The following is a 14,944-nucleotide window of genomic DNA, read 5'->3' as shown; positions in this document are numbered from 1 at the left end:
GTGCCCCGTTCAGATGTTTGCGGTGCCACATGAGAGCCGGCTCCCACTGGGCTGTCAGTGGAAGAGGCTCGACTTGCAAAACTTAGGTGAACTGGGTATCAGGAAAAGCCATTATTTTTAAAAAGTAGCACAGGGAGTTGGGTGGTAGTGCAGCACGTTAAGCGCAAGGACCGGAGTAAGGATCCCCGTTCCAGCCCCCGGCTCCCCACCTGCAGGGGAGTCGCTTCACAAGCAGTGAAGCAGATCTGCAGGTGTCTGTCTTTCTCTCCCCCTCTCTGTCTTCCCCTCCTCTCTCCATTTCTCTCTGTCCTATCCAACAACAACAATAATAGCTACAACAACAATAAAACAAGGGCAACAAAAGGGAAAATACATAAAAAAATTAGCGCACACACACAGGTTATGTTACAAGCAACATAAATTCTAAAAAGTCATCATTTCTGATTATTAGCTACGTTAATAAGGATATCTACATCTATTGAGTAACAGTCATGACATGTTTCTCTATTGTTTTTCTCTGCCAAAATTCGTCATGACTTTTCCAACAACCCAACGTCGTATCTGTATGGTGTGCTGCTTAGCGTGCGCCCTCCCTGCCAGCCTACAGTGTAGTCAACACTGGGAGCACGTCACTAGCCAGTGGGGGAAGTATTTACATCTGGTAGCCCACAGCTGCTATATACGGGTGCACTTCCCTCCAGAGAGCTGGCTAACCGTTTAGTCAAACAGTACTGGTTTCAGGCTAAATGAGCAATCAGTTGGAAAGGTTAGCTACATTGCCTTTGATTTAAAAACAAAAACAAAACAAAACAAAGAAACCTACCATGCACGTGAACATCTTTCTCCCTTAGAGAGGGAGCATGGTTCAAAACGCTGAAGATCTTTGTTGCCTCAAGTTTCTTTCTTTCTTTTTTTTTTTTTTTTTAATTTTCCCTTTTGTTGCCCTTGTTGTTTTTCATTGTTGTTGTAGTTATTGTTGTCATTGTTGTTGGATAGGACAGAGAGAAATGGAGAGAGGAGGGAAAGACAGAGGTGGGGAGAGAAAGACAGACACCTGCAGACCTGCTTCACCGCCTGTGAAGCGACTCCCCTGCAGGTGGGAAGCCGGGGGCTCGAACCAGGATCCTTACTCCGGTCCTTGTGCTTTGCGCCACAGTGCGCTTAACCTGCTGAGCTACCACCCTACTCCCTGCCTCCAGTTTCTATCGTGCTCACATCTTAAACATTAGCAAGATCACCTAGATGGCGTGTAAAAGGAGTCAGTATTCTCAGGTCAATTTTTATGTAAAACTGTCAACTTATAGACTGCTTACGTAAGCACATAACCTTTTGTCTCATTGCAGCTGCCACTGGTGACATGCCCACTTACCAGATCCGAGCCCCGACTACGACTTTGCCTCAGGGTGTAGTGATGGCTGCCTCACCAGGAAGTTTACACAGTCCTCAGCAACTAGCAGAAGAAGCCACACGCAAGCGAGAACTGAGACTAATGAAGAACAGGTAAGATGCGTACTAGGCCCCAACGGCTTTTTCTGTGCTGGGGCTTTGAAAACCACTACTTTTCTTCAGTTATCGTTGCCAAATGAACCGTATCACGGCGTATTTGGGGAGTCTGTGCCCAGATTTGGTGGTAGATTGTCTTCTAGTCAAATTCCCTGAACATGAAGCTGTCTTCAGCTGCAGAAGGTGCACCCCTGCACTGGCAAAGGTAACGGCCAACCACATTCCTTTTTATTTAAACAGTGACTAAAAGTCTGTATTGCAGATAAGCATAGACTCTGTACTGGTATTTAATTTGTGAGGTAAGTTGTAGCTATAATTTTTAGCTTCTGTTTTCCTTTTTAACTTCTAGGTATTGCCACCAGGTTTGTATTTGCTGGGGTTTTGTGCCTGCAAGATGAATCCACTGCTCCTGGCAGTCATCCCCCGCTCCCGCCCTTTTTTTTTTTCTCAATGTTTGATAGACACAGAGAGAAATTGAGCGGGAAACAAAGGGAGAGCAAGAGAGAGAGAGAGAGAGAGAGAGAGAGACTGAGACCTCTAGTACTGCTTCACCACTTATGAAGCTCCACCCCCACCCCCGTAGGTTGGGACAGGGGTCTTGAACCCAGGTCATTATAATGGCAATATATGAGCTCTAGAAGGTGTGCCATTGCTCAGCCTTTAATTTTTAGCTTCTTTATGAGCAAAAAAAATGTAAGAACTTTATGTCTTTTACGTACGGCTTCCTTTTATCTGCTTTAGAACTTTTTCTGTTATACTGAATCTATATATATATATATATATATATATATATATATTCTATTTAAGTGCAAATAAAAAACAACAGATAATTAAAATTACTCATACCCACACTACTTAGAGATACCAAGTAATATTATGATATATATGCACACACACACACACAGACACATATATAGCCAGTTTACTCTCTCATGTTTTCATTTGTTCTTGTAACTTTTTTTTAAACAGCAGTATATCATAATGCAATTTGCCAAGTTTAACTGGAATGTTATTTCTTGGTTCAGTTGTCACCATGGAGAGTGATAGAAATTAATCCCGACCTTCAAAATCAACAGAGTAGTCTTGAGTTTTTCCAGTGTCCCTGTCAGCTTCTTCCTGAGCACTAATGATGCCCTCAGTGTAAGGAGACAAAACATTTCGGAGAAGATCGTGGGGAAGCACCACGTGGAAGTACTCAGTTGGCTGGGACTAGCACTTGGTCAAGTCCTAAGTAAGAGTGGAACTCCTTGTTGTCCTGTGTCACTGAGTGTGAACCCGTAGCTGGCAGCTGTCCTCAGTCTCGCTCCAGCCTCTGAAACGCCATGATCCCCTCTCCTCTTGGGCTTCCCAAGTTGGCTACTGCTGTCAAGCTAGTCCGTTCACACAGGTCACTAGATGCAGTTTGGTGTCCTTGGGAACTCAGCAGATCCCCTCAAGCCGCAGCATTCTGACAGGTGCATCTTCCCAGGTGGTTGTTCCAGGCTCACTGAGTCCTGTTGGAGTCAGGTCCCGCACAAGCACCATTCTGCTCAGAAAGCCTCAGGTGCAGAGCGGGTGGGACTCGCACAGTGCTGTACTTTTATGAGAGGCTTGCTGAAAAGACCCCTGTCTCTCAGGAGTTAGACCTGCAATGGCCTCTCTGGTCAGCCTCTCCTGGGCCAACGACATTCTTTTTTTTTTTTTTTTTTTTGCCTCCAGGGTTATCACTGGGTCTCAGTTCCTGCACTATGAATCCACTGCTACTGGAGGTCATTTTTCCTATTTTAATTGCCCTCATCACTGTTAGTGTTGTTGTTGTTGCATAGGACAGAGAGAAATGGAGAGAGGAGGGGAAGACAGAGAGGGAGAGAAAGATAGACACCTGCAGAACTGCTTCATTGCCTGTGAAGCGACTCCCTTGCAGGTGGGGAGCTGGGGGCTCGAACCGGGATCCTTACTCCGGTCTTTGTGCTTCATGCCATGTGTGCCTAACCCACTGCGCTACTGCCCAGCCCCCCCCCCCTTTTCATTCTTTTTATTGCAAATAGAGAGGAGGAGGGAGGGAGGGAGGGAGGGAGAGGGAGCAGGGAGGGACACTAAGGTACCACTCCACCATCCATGAGGCTTCCCTCAGCACTCTGGTGCTCCCCACATGGTACCAGAGCTCAAAGCTGGAGCTCCGTGTGTGGGAAGCTGCCCGTTATGCAGGGTATTGCTAAGACCCTTTGATCTCCAGCTGGGAAACCTTGTCAGTAGAACTGCCAAAGCATAAAACAGGTTAACAGATTAAACAGAGGGTGCTTATAAACAGACCCCCCAGACATAAGAAACCTCTCTTTGGAAGGTAATGATTGGATTGGGGTCACGGAAAATAATTAGCTGACAACAGCAACTGGCCAGCATTGTGCTTGGACCGTAAGGGGCTGACCGCACCGCGATCTTAGACCCAGAGCGATCTGCACTGGGACAAAGCATGACGTCATCTGGTGCCCAGGCGGCTGTCCATCCCCTGCTCTGCCCTCTCCAGAACCTGGTCCTTTTGCTTTCTTTTCCCCAGATTCCTGCTCAGCCCTGCATCAGCTCAGGCTGATGGTGGTGCGGGGGACTGAACCTGGGACCTCAGAGCCTCGGGCATGAGAGTCTCTTGGCATAACCATTGTGCTCTCTCCCCCACCTAGCATCTGCTACTTGTTCTCAAGCTCACAGCTCACTGCACCCATCTAGGCGTTGTAGTGAGCATATTGGGCTCACTGAACCTGACCCGTGTGGAGATTTACATCCTCCCAGACAACCTCAACCCATATTTGATTGACTTGAAGGAGCCGGGTGTCACTCAGCCGAGGGCTGTGCGCTTGAGAAAGGGGTTGTTAGGCAAGGCTGCTGTTGGCAAATGTCCTAGAGGTTCTCACACAGCTGGTGCTGAAGCTCAGACAGTCAGAACACAGCACCAGGCACAGCAGCTGTCTTGTTTGCAGCCCCTCACTGACCAACAAGGGCTGTAACATCCAGGTCTCAACCTGCGGGCAAGACAAGAGAAAAGCAGACGCCAGGCGGCCGGCCGTCTGGTTGCTCAGTGTCTTGGGTTCAGCACAGAGCACAGGGCATGCCATGGCCAACACAGGACACTTGCCGAGCGTCTGCTGAGGAAGTGTCTTACTGTTTAACTCGTCAGCTTTGCTTCTACTGCTTTTTCCTTTTCCTTTAACTCTCACGTAGCCTGCGCATGAGCACAGATGTAGTTATTCCCCTGACTTTAACGACAAGGAACTGAGATTCAGTAAGACGCTGGTGAACGTACCCAGCCCAGACCAGGAAATGGAGCCAACAGCCCTTCCCCCAGAGCTTGCCCTGTCCCCGCTCCAGAGCCCTCCAAGCCAGGTGTCACTGCACTTCAGACCTAACTTCACGTAAAGTGGGGAGCTGTTTCTTGTTGATTGTGAAAGACCTCCTAGACACTCTCTCTTAGGCTTGGGCAGATCTTTTAAATGGATATTTCATTATCCTGTATCTCTATGATTCGGCCAGCTTTTCTGTGCCCTGTCTCCTTTCTGCTGCCAGACGGATGCGAGGCCTGAAGACACAGCTAACTGTTAATAGATGAAACAGGTGTCTTCCATAGTGGAGAAATACCTAGATGTGGGCTGTCTTCCAGGGTGATTATTTAAGCTTTGAACTTGGAATATTTTGACTCTGGTAACATTGCCCCACACAAGAAATACAAAGCATGGATAGTCACTATAAATAGTGTCCCTTGGTAATCTTTTTTTTTTTTTTTTTTCTTTTCCTGTATTTGGAGGATGAATGGTTCACAATCAACAGTAAAATACAGTAGTTTGTACATATATAATATTTCTCAGTTTTCCACCTAACAATTCAACCCCTTCCTCTGCCCTCTAGGTCCTCCTCTGCCATCATGTTCCAGGACCTGAACAATTCCCTCCACCCTCCACCAGTCTTTTACTCTGGTGCAATACACCAAGCCCAATTCAAGTTCTCCTTTATGTTTTTTTTTTTTTTTCAACTCCTTTTTTTTTTAAATTAGTGATTTAATAATGATTGATAGGATTGTGGGATAAAAAGGTTACAGGTCCACGCAGTTCCTACCACCAGAGCTCCGTGTCCCATCCCCTCCATTGGAAACTTCCCTGTTCTTTATCCCTCTGGGAGGATGGACCCAAATTCTTTATGGGGAGCAGAAGGTGGGAGTTCTGGCTTCTATAATTGCTTCTCCACTGGACATGGATGTTGGCAGGTGGATCCACAACCCCAGCCAGTGTCTGTCTGTCCCTAGTGGAGCAGGGGTCTGGGAAGGGGAGGCTCCAGGTGAGGTCCCCTGCCTAATCCCTGGGTAATATTTTAAAAATAATGATCTGACAATGCTTACTATACATTTCCATTTAGCAGTGGCTTGCTTTATAAAATGACTTATTTTCCTTCTAGGCCTAGACTTAAGTGTAACCATCTCATCATGAGAATGTTGGTACTCTTAAATGTATTTTAATTTCTTTGTGGAAGTGAATTGAATTATACTCCCAAGCAGGCAAACCTATACACGTACTTAGATTGGTTCTTAGTTTCTCCCTATAATTCACTTAGATTTATTTGTGCTTATCCCATTTCAGTTAAGTTTTACACAGAATTTTTCTGGTCACTTTCAATAGTTGAGAACTGGAGTTCACAGGGATGAGCGCTTGGAAGTGCTAGGACATGAAGATTGATCTTTTCCTGTGGTTCGTTGGGATTTCAAGGTCTCTTTTCTGTTGACTCTTGTTCCCCACAGAGAAAACGCAGATAACCAGTTGTTACCGAGAGTCAACTGTCCTAAAAATAAGACAGAGTTGGCCAGTGCAGACTCATTACCATAGTTGGTGTGGAGGACCTTACGCCCCACTTGTTGAAAGTCTAATTTGAACCACAGCTTCCGTTCCAGTCTAGGTTTTTATTGGGAGGTAACTCGAATGCCGAGTGTAGCTATTCTCAGTTGCATATCCAAAGGGAAGAAATAAAATGTCAGCAGAGGATGTGTTCTGGAGAGGAGTTAGACAGTACGGGTGCCATCCTGCCCTCAACGAGGGGGGGAGAACTGCTGACTGTGCCCCCGTCTTCTGTCGGTGGCGTTGCGTGTGGGCGCGGCTGACGGACCTACCAGGTGCTGTGTGCTTGGTGCTCCAGCCCCCGTTCTGTTCCGTTCTCGTCTCCTGGCTTGTAGAGCCTGCATGTTGGACAGCCCGTGCATGTGCCTGGGGCCAGTGTTGTTGCTCCCAGCTTGAGTTGTGCTGTCCGTCCTCTTACCCCCGGCGGTCAGGTCAGGCCTCTGCAACCCGTGTGTTGCGCCACGCCCTTTCTCCTCTCCGCCCATTCTCAGCTCTGGCTTGAAAATGTGTATATCCTCTGCTTACTGTTTTTTTGGTTTCTTTTTTCTTTTCTTTTCTTTTTCTTTTTTTCCAATCCATGTTGTTTTCTTGCCAATAAACTGTTTCCGTGTGGTCGCGACTGTCCTTGTTTGTGTCACTGAGACTTAGGCCTGGGGAACTGAAATTTCCCATCTTGACCCAGAAGGCTCCTTGAGGAGGGATTATTGTTGTTGTTGTTGTTGTTGTTGTCAGTGTTATTTTTTGAGCCAATACAGCGAACTCATTGTGATGGAGTGTGTGGCTTTTTGGTGGACAGAAATAACCAAGAGAGTTGAAAAAGATTCTGTGAATTTTTTTCTATGTTTATGTTTTTGCAGAAAGTCTTCTTGGCATGTCATGCTATTGTTTTAGGTTCTAGTAAACCACACCGGTCACTGTTACAGTCGAATGTGTGCGGTAAGAAAACAGCCTTTATGACGGATGCAGGATGAATGGACGGGGCTCTTGAGCTGCCCAGGCTCTCCCCACCTTACAGAATACGCACAGACGCGGTGACGTCGCTGGTGTGGTTCGGGGTGAGCCCGGCCTAGGACGGACAGGCTGTGGAGTCTGGGGGGAAGGGGGAGTTTGCGGAGCCACTCTGGATAGTACCTGGGCTTGTTCCTGTTGTCATCTGCCTTGTGTCGGTTCCAGGGAAGCCGCCCGGGAGTGTCGCAGGAAGAAGAAGGAATATGTCAAATGTCTTGAGAACCGTGTAGCTGTCCTTGAAAACCAAAACAAGACCCTCATTGAGGAACTCAAGGCCCTCAAAGACCTTTATTGCCATAAAGCAGAGTGACTGTGACCTGGGCGTGGATCTGGTTTACTGTGAACTCTTACCGAGGCGGGAGACGCAGCAGATCTCCTCAGTGGCCGTGTGGGCCTGTAGAAAGGACACCTGTGACCTTTAAGAATCCGGTTCGACTTAGTGTTTTGCAAATGGGAGAGTTGTTCCGAGCTGTGCAGTGCAACCACGATCACACGTGCCATGCTCACTTCACCCTGTTTGTCACTAGCTCTGCCAAAAAGAAAAAAAAAGAAAAAAAAAATGTTGTGTTTGCCTGCTTGTCCCTTTTTTTCAGGGAAGCTGCTAAGGAATGCCGACGTCGGAAGAAAGAGTATGTCAAATGTCTGGAGAGCCGGGTGGCCGTGCTGGAAGTTCAGAACAAGAAGCTCATAGAGGAACTCGAAACCTTGAAAGACATTTGCTCTTCTAAAACAGATTAGTAGAGATATTTAACTATGAACTGATTATAACATGTACAGTTGCTTTTGAAGGCAATACAATATATAGCCGACAAGAATTATGGCTTTTTCTTTCCCCCTCTCTCTTCCCCTTTGTATCACTCATCACATCCTCTAATCTCTAACATTCCTGAAGTACTTCAGTGTACGCAGTCGTTCTTAGCTGTGACTTCAGTTTTTTAAGAAGCGAACTGTAAAAAAGAAAAAAAGAAAGAAAAAAGAAAAAAACAAATGTCTGTAACAAATTCTTAACAATGCAATATTTGTAAGTCTAGGTGTTTTCATGCCACATCTCTGCAGTGCCCTATGAATAGTGTCCTATGAGAGACAAAATGTTTGCAGGTCTTTAAAAATCATTTTAGGAAAGTATGATCAAAGATCATGCATCCAGCAGTACAATAAAAGTAAGCCACAGGGAGGGGAAAATTATATATATGTATATATATACACCTCAGGAAAGAATCGAAAGAATCTAATAACATGCCTATATGAAAATAAGAGTCTTGAAATGAATTCATGGCATTTCAGATTTTATGTCCATTCCTTTGTAAAGAAAACATTGTATTGTTCTCCTTGGATGCCATAGTTGAAGAGAGTTTTTAATAGAACCATGTTGGTCACACATTGTAGTGTTTGGTACTCATTTCACTGTCTCAGCCTGGAGCGGAGTTTCTCTCCTGTCGTGAACTGTGGAAGATCTCGTAGAAGTGCCCGGAGTTGCTTGGGCTTCGCCTCTGGAGCCGTGTCAGCATTCCAGTCAGTCAGATCTGTATTTCTCCGGCCGTCAAGGTCACTTGCTGTGGGCCGCCGTGCTGAGCTCTGAGGCAGGGGAGCAGTGCGCAGAGCTCTCCCCTGAGGCAGAGCCGACCCCTGCAGAGAGCCTCTCCAGACCCCCTGCTCACAGCCCTCCCATTCTGAGTGTGAGCTAGCAGCCAAAGGAGCTGGAAAAAGCAAAATCAAAACAAGCCGAGGTGTTTGCTGCGTGAGAGCGACTATTTTTTTTTTTTAATTTAAGAAAGGAGACATTAACAAAACCATAGGATAGGAGGGGTACAACTCCACACAATTCCTACCACCAGATCTCCATATCCCATCCCCTCCCCTGATAGCTTTCCCATTCTCTAGCCCTCTGGGAGCTTGGACTCAGGGTCATTGTGGGTTGCAGAAGGTGGAAGGTCTGGCTTCTGTAATTGCTTCCCTGCTGAACATGGGTGTTGACAGGTGGATCCACACTCCCAGCCTGTCTCTCTCTTTCCTCTGGGGAAGCGGAGCTCCAGGGCACACTGGTGGGGTCTTCAGTCCAGGGAAGTCTGGCCAGCATCCTGATGGCATCTGGAACCTGGTGGCTGAAAAGAGAGTCAACATACGAAGCCAAACAAATTGTTGAGCAATCATGGACCCAAAGGTTGGAATAGTGGAGAGGAAGTGTTGGGGGGGTACTCACTGCAAACTCTAGTGTACTTCTGCTTTCAGGTATATATTTTACTATTTTGATGCAGGTGACACTATATCAAGGTGGCAAGGCTGCTCTTGGTACACATGCTTCATTCATAAAATAACCCGTGTGATTTGAAGTATCTGTTCTGTTGATTGATTGATTGATTATTTTTTTGCCTCCAGGGTTATTGCTGAGGCTCGGTGCCTACACCACAAATCCATTGCTCCTGGAGGCCATTTTTTTTCCCTTTTGTTGCCCTCATTGTTTATCGTTGTTGTGGTTATTGTTGTTGTTGATGTCATTGTTGTTGGATAGGACAGAGAGAAATGGAGAGAGGAGGGGAAGACAGAGAGGGGGAGAGAAAGACAGACACCTGCAGACCTGCTTCACCGCCTGTGAAGCGAGTCCCCTGCAGGTGGGGAGCCAGGGGCTCGAATTGGGATCCTTACGCCGGTCCTTGCGCTTCGCGCCACCTGTGCTTAACCCCCTGCGCTAACTGCCCGACTTCCCTCCCCTTCTTTGTGCCCAGCCCTCTGGGAATAAACTCAGAGCCTCCTAATGACAGATAACTGCTGAACAGCCTCGCAGACTCCAAGTTTCTGATTTCCTCTTTATTCCCTTGAGAGCCCGGGAGAGAGACACACCGAGGAGAGAGACATCTCAGCACTGCTCCACCATCCATGCGACTCCCCCAGTGCCATCAGCAGTGTTTCCACACGGGGCTGGGCCTTGAACCCAGGGCCTCGCGCACAGCCAGGCGTATGTTCTGTCGCCAGATGAGAGGGCTCCCGGCTGCCCCGATTTACACAGCTGCCTCAGCTCTGTGAAGGGGTCCAGAAGGACGGGGCCGGCCTCCTCTGTGGGCTCTCTTGAGACGTGCCTCATCCTTCAGAGGCAGAGCCGGGGCTTCTCTCATCTCAACCTTGTCTCTTCTGTAGGGAAGTGAGATGGGGAGGTAGTGCACCTGGCCAAGCACCCCTGTGACAGAGCACAAGGACCCAAGTTCCAGCCCCCGGTCCCCACCTGAAGGAGGGAAGCTTTGCCAGAGGTGAAGCAGGGTTGCAGGTGTCTCTCTGTCTCTCTCTGCCTTCCCTCTGGATTTCTGTCTGTCTCTATCCAATAAAAAAATTAAGATGATTGGGGGCTGGGCGGTAGTGCAGCAGGTTAAGCGCTCATGGTACAAAGCACAAGGACTGGCTTAAGGATCCCGGTTCGAGTCCCCAGCTCCCCACCTGTAGAGGAGCCGCTTCACAGGCGGTGAAGCAGGTCTGCAGGTATCTGTCTTTCTCTCCCCCTCTCTGTCTTCCTCTCCTCTCTCCATTTCTCTCTATCCTATCCAACGACAACAGCTATGACAACAATAACAATAGCAACTACCACAAGCGCAACAACAAGGGCAACAAAATGGGGAAAAATGGCCTCCAGGAGCAGTGGATTCATAGTGCAGGCACCGAGCCCCAGCAATGAACCTGGAGGCAAAATAAAAAATAAAATAAATTTTTTTAAAAAATGAGAGAGAGAGAGAGAAGAAGACAAGAATGAAACGAGGCTGGGACAGCCCCAAGTATCAGGTGGAGGAGGACGGAGCTCTGTGCTCCGCCGGGGCTGCGTGTGGAGGGTGTGCAGAGAGTCAGGGGCCAGGGGGAGGCTTGGCTGCGCAGAGAGGCTGGCGCTGGGGCTCTGAGCACGGAGGAGCTGTGGGCAGCTGGCAGGCAGGCAGGCATTGCCCTGGGTGCAGAGCCAGGGGAGGAGGGGCTCAGACGAGGAGGCAGAGGCCGCCTCTGCTCCAAGGAGCGGGGTTTGGAGTCGGGTTTGCTTAGCACACATCTAAGTTCCTTTAGCTGTTAGGTTTCACCTGCCAGAGTCTCACACCTATGCGGTTCCACTGCACCCAGGCCTTTTCTCTTTTCCTTTATTTATTTATTCACTCTTTTCCCCTTTTCTTTTCAAAATTAAAAAAACGATTTTATTATTCATTTTTTTCCTTGGTTTTTTTTTATTGTTGTAGTAGTAGTAGTTGTTGTTATTGATGTCGTTGTTGGATAGGACAGAGAAATGGAGAGAGGAGGGGAAGACAGAGGGGGAGAGAAAGACAGACACCTGCAGACCTGCTTCACCGCCTGTGAAGCGACTCCCCTGCAGGTGGGGAGCCGGGGGCTCGAACCAGGATCCTTACTCAGTCCTTGTGCTTTGCGCCACCTGCACTTAACCCACTGCGCTAGCGCCCGACTCCCAACAAACGATTTTATTGCTACCCAGGTTATTGGGGCTCAGGGCTTGCTCTATGAGTCCACTGTTCCCACTGGCCATTTTTCCTTTTTTAAAATTTATTATTTGATAGGATACAGAGAAATTGGGGGGGGAGACAGAGAGGGAGAGAGAGACAGACACCAGCAGACCTGCTTTAACGTATCTCCTGAAGGCAGAGGGCAGAGACTTGAACCCAGGTCCTCATGCATGTGTGTTCAACCACCTGGCCCCTAACTTTGTACGACGGTATATACTTTATTTATTTAAAATTTTTTTATTAAGAGATAAGAAAAGACCTCATCGTTGAGAGTCCAAAGTTTTTCTTTATTTTTACTTTATGTTTTACTTGAGGGAGAGGGAGAGAGACCAAAGCCCTGCTCAGCTTTGACTCAACCCGCTGTGCTACCACCTGACTTCCAAAACAGCCTTCTTGTTAACCCACTAGGCGTCACTGGCAACCCCTTCTTAGACATTAACATGCAGGCACACCTCTCACTCTCCCCCTCCCAGATGCTGGGTGCTGGGGATTGAACCTGGGACTTCAGAGCCTCAGGCAGGAGAGTCTTTTATTGCAGAACCATGATGCTCTCTCCCCCACCCAGATGGCTTTTTTTTTTTTTTTTTTGCCTTTCTAATTTCAGAGAGAAACAGGGAGAGAGATATATAGGAGAGACCCCACAGTAGTGCCCTGCAGAGTGCTTCCACATGCTGCTTGTGAGTCCTCTCATGGGATAGAGCACTCTGTCCTGAGGGAGCAATCTCTCTGCCCTTAATTCAAGAGAGTGAGAGGTGTGCCTGCATGTTAATAATGTCTTAAGAAGGGGTTGCCAGTGACTCCTAGTGGATTAACAAGAAGGCTGTTTTGGAAGTCAGGTGGTAGCGCAGCGGGTTAAGTGCAAAGTGCAAGGACCGGCATAAGGATCCCAGTTCAAGTCCCCAGCTCTTCCCTTCCATTTGACGGTTGCTAGCCAAGGAGAGTCTACAAGCACTCCCAACTGCTTCGCAAGTACAGTGGTCTTTATGTTACCATGATGTTTCTATGTTTCCATGAACCTTTGTTCCAGGGTGGGGTAGATAGCATAATGGTTATGCAAAAAGACGGTCTAGTCTGAGGCTCCAAGTTCCCAGGTTCAGTACCCATAGCCAGAGCTGGGCAATGTTCTGGTAAAATGAATGAATGAATATAAACTGGGCCCTTGCATCCAGTTTCAGGGAAAGACTAGCCAGCTGAGAAAGCATTTGCCCTTTGTGGTCTGAATAGATGGAAACTCTAGGAGGAAACCCCGTCACTCACTGCAGGAAACCCAGCTGGTCTTGAAACAACAGAAGCAGGGCTGGAAGACTGCCAGATGCGTCATGGCTGACTGAGGACCTGATGGGAGACAGGTGGCAGATGGTGCAGCCGCCTCTGTAGTCGTACAAGTGACACCCCACAAAGCTCTTTATAAATGGGCCTTGATTTTACCTTTTTTTTTTTTTTTTTTTTTTAGTGCCTGGTGCCTTGTGAGATCTGAGAAGCCCTGACTTGATTTGGGAATAGATTCTTAAATGCTGTTTGAAACACAGGCACTGATGCTTTTAGGAACCAAGTAGCTTCGAGCTGGAAGCAGAAATGGGCTGGTCAGATAGACGGGGTTGGCTGGCTGTGCCCTGTCTAGCCTCCACGGCGCTCCTCATAGCTAGAATCTTGATGCGGTAGGTGTGGCTGTCCCTGTGTCTGCCTGGACCCACGTCTGCTTCTATAGCGTGTTATGCGCTGAGAACACTGAGCTGTGGGAGTCAAGGCTTAGCCAGCTCTCTCTCCCCTGCGTCAGGAGCACCCTTGCATGGCTCCGCCATCCAACCCCTCTGGAGTACACAGGACCCTTTGATGGCCCAGGCCTCCCCACGTGACGTCAGGGCTATTCCTGGACCTGCTTATTTTCTCTGAAACATTCCTCTTCTGTAAAGACTTCCAAATGGGCAGGTGGTAGTATTTTCTGCCATGGACTCTCCATGTGTGTGCCAACACTTCTCCAACTTGCTTTGGGGAGTTTATTAATAGTGACTCTGGGGGGAGTCTTTGGAGGTATGTTGGGGGGGGGGCTGGCAGTCATCTGGTGAGCCCAGAAATCCCTCAACTCTAGACTTGGCCCCATGCAAGAACATGCAGATATGGGGTTCCTTATGCATGGGATGAAGTGGCTGGGCTGGGAGGGCCTCAGACTTGCGTGTCTAGTTTCTCACTTGGTCCCCAGAACCACATTTACCAAACTTGTACTCTGGCTCCCCCCACCAGGGTTATTACTGGGGCTCGGTGGAGGCCATTTTTCCCACTTTGTTGCTGTGGTTATAGCTGTTGTTGGATAGGACAGAAAGAAATGGAGAGAGGAGGAAGGAGAAGACAGAGGGGGGGAGAGAAAGATGGACACCTGCAGACCTGCTTCACTGTTTATGAATTGACCCCCCTGCAGGTGGCTCAAACCAGGATCCTTACGCTGGTCCTTGAGCTTCACAGCATGTGCACTTAACCCGGTGTGCTACCTCTCTCTCTCTCTCTCTCTCTCCCCCTCTCTCTCTCTCATTGCATCCAGGGTTATTGCTGGGGCCCAGAGCCAGCACTAGGAATCCACTGCTCCCAGCAAACATTTTTCCTTATCCCCCCCCCCCTAATTTTTACTAGATAGGACAGAGAGAAATTGGGAGAGGATGGGGAGATAGAGAGGGAAAGAGAGAGACACCTGCAGTCCTGCTTCACTGCTCATGAAGCAGACGCTCTGTAGGTGGGTAGTAGGGGCTCAAACCTGTGTCCTTACACTTAACCAGGCACGTCACTGTTCTATCTTCTCTCTCTTGCTCTCTATCTCCCCCTCTCTCATATGACATGCTCTCATATGTAGTAAGAGATAAATCTTAAAACAAAAATAGAGTGAGTCATTTGATCTAAGAACCTTATAAATTACTTCCAGCCCATATGGTTTTCAGATTGTAAGTGATGCCAACACAGACCAGACGGGACCTGGGAGACAGCAGAGCGGGTCTGCAGAAGACTCTCCTGCCTGAGGCTCCAAGGTCCTTGGCTGGACTCATGGCGTCATCATAAGCCAGAGCTGAGCAGCGCTTTCGTGAAATGATCATCTACATAAGATCAAAATAA

At 48.0% G+C, this 14,944-nt stretch overlaps 1 protein-coding gene across 23 annotated transcripts in view; it reads left to right on the top strand.

The window, feature by feature from the left end:
• The window catches only part of CREM (cAMP responsive element modulator), a 134,178-nt gene that overhangs the window by 86,739 nt on the left and 32,495 nt on the right, over positions 1-14,944 (top strand). For 13 of the 23 annotated variants that reach the window (XM_060192471.1, XM_060192466.1, XM_060192463.1 and 10 more), the window contains 2 exons: positions 1,344-1,500; positions 7,530-8,179. In XM_060192471.1, coding sequence (XP_060048454.1) covers positions 1,344-1,500; positions 7,530-7,674 — 302 coding nt within the window. In that variant the 3' untranslated portion in view covers positions 7,675-8,179. The other 10 variants (XM_060192470.1, XM_060192465.1, XM_060192462.1 and 7 more) reach the window with 4 other exon arrangements.

The sequence above is a fragment of the Erinaceus europaeus genome, chromosome 6, assembly GCF_950295315.1.
Source record: "Erinaceus europaeus chromosome 6, mEriEur2.1, whole genome shotgun sequence".
Taxonomy (NCBI): Eukaryota; Metazoa; Chordata; class Mammalia; order Eulipotyphla; family Erinaceidae; genus Erinaceus; species Erinaceus europaeus.
The sequence above is the reverse complement of the archived record's forward strand: the minus strand, read 5'-3'. Positions and strand labels throughout refer to the sequence as shown.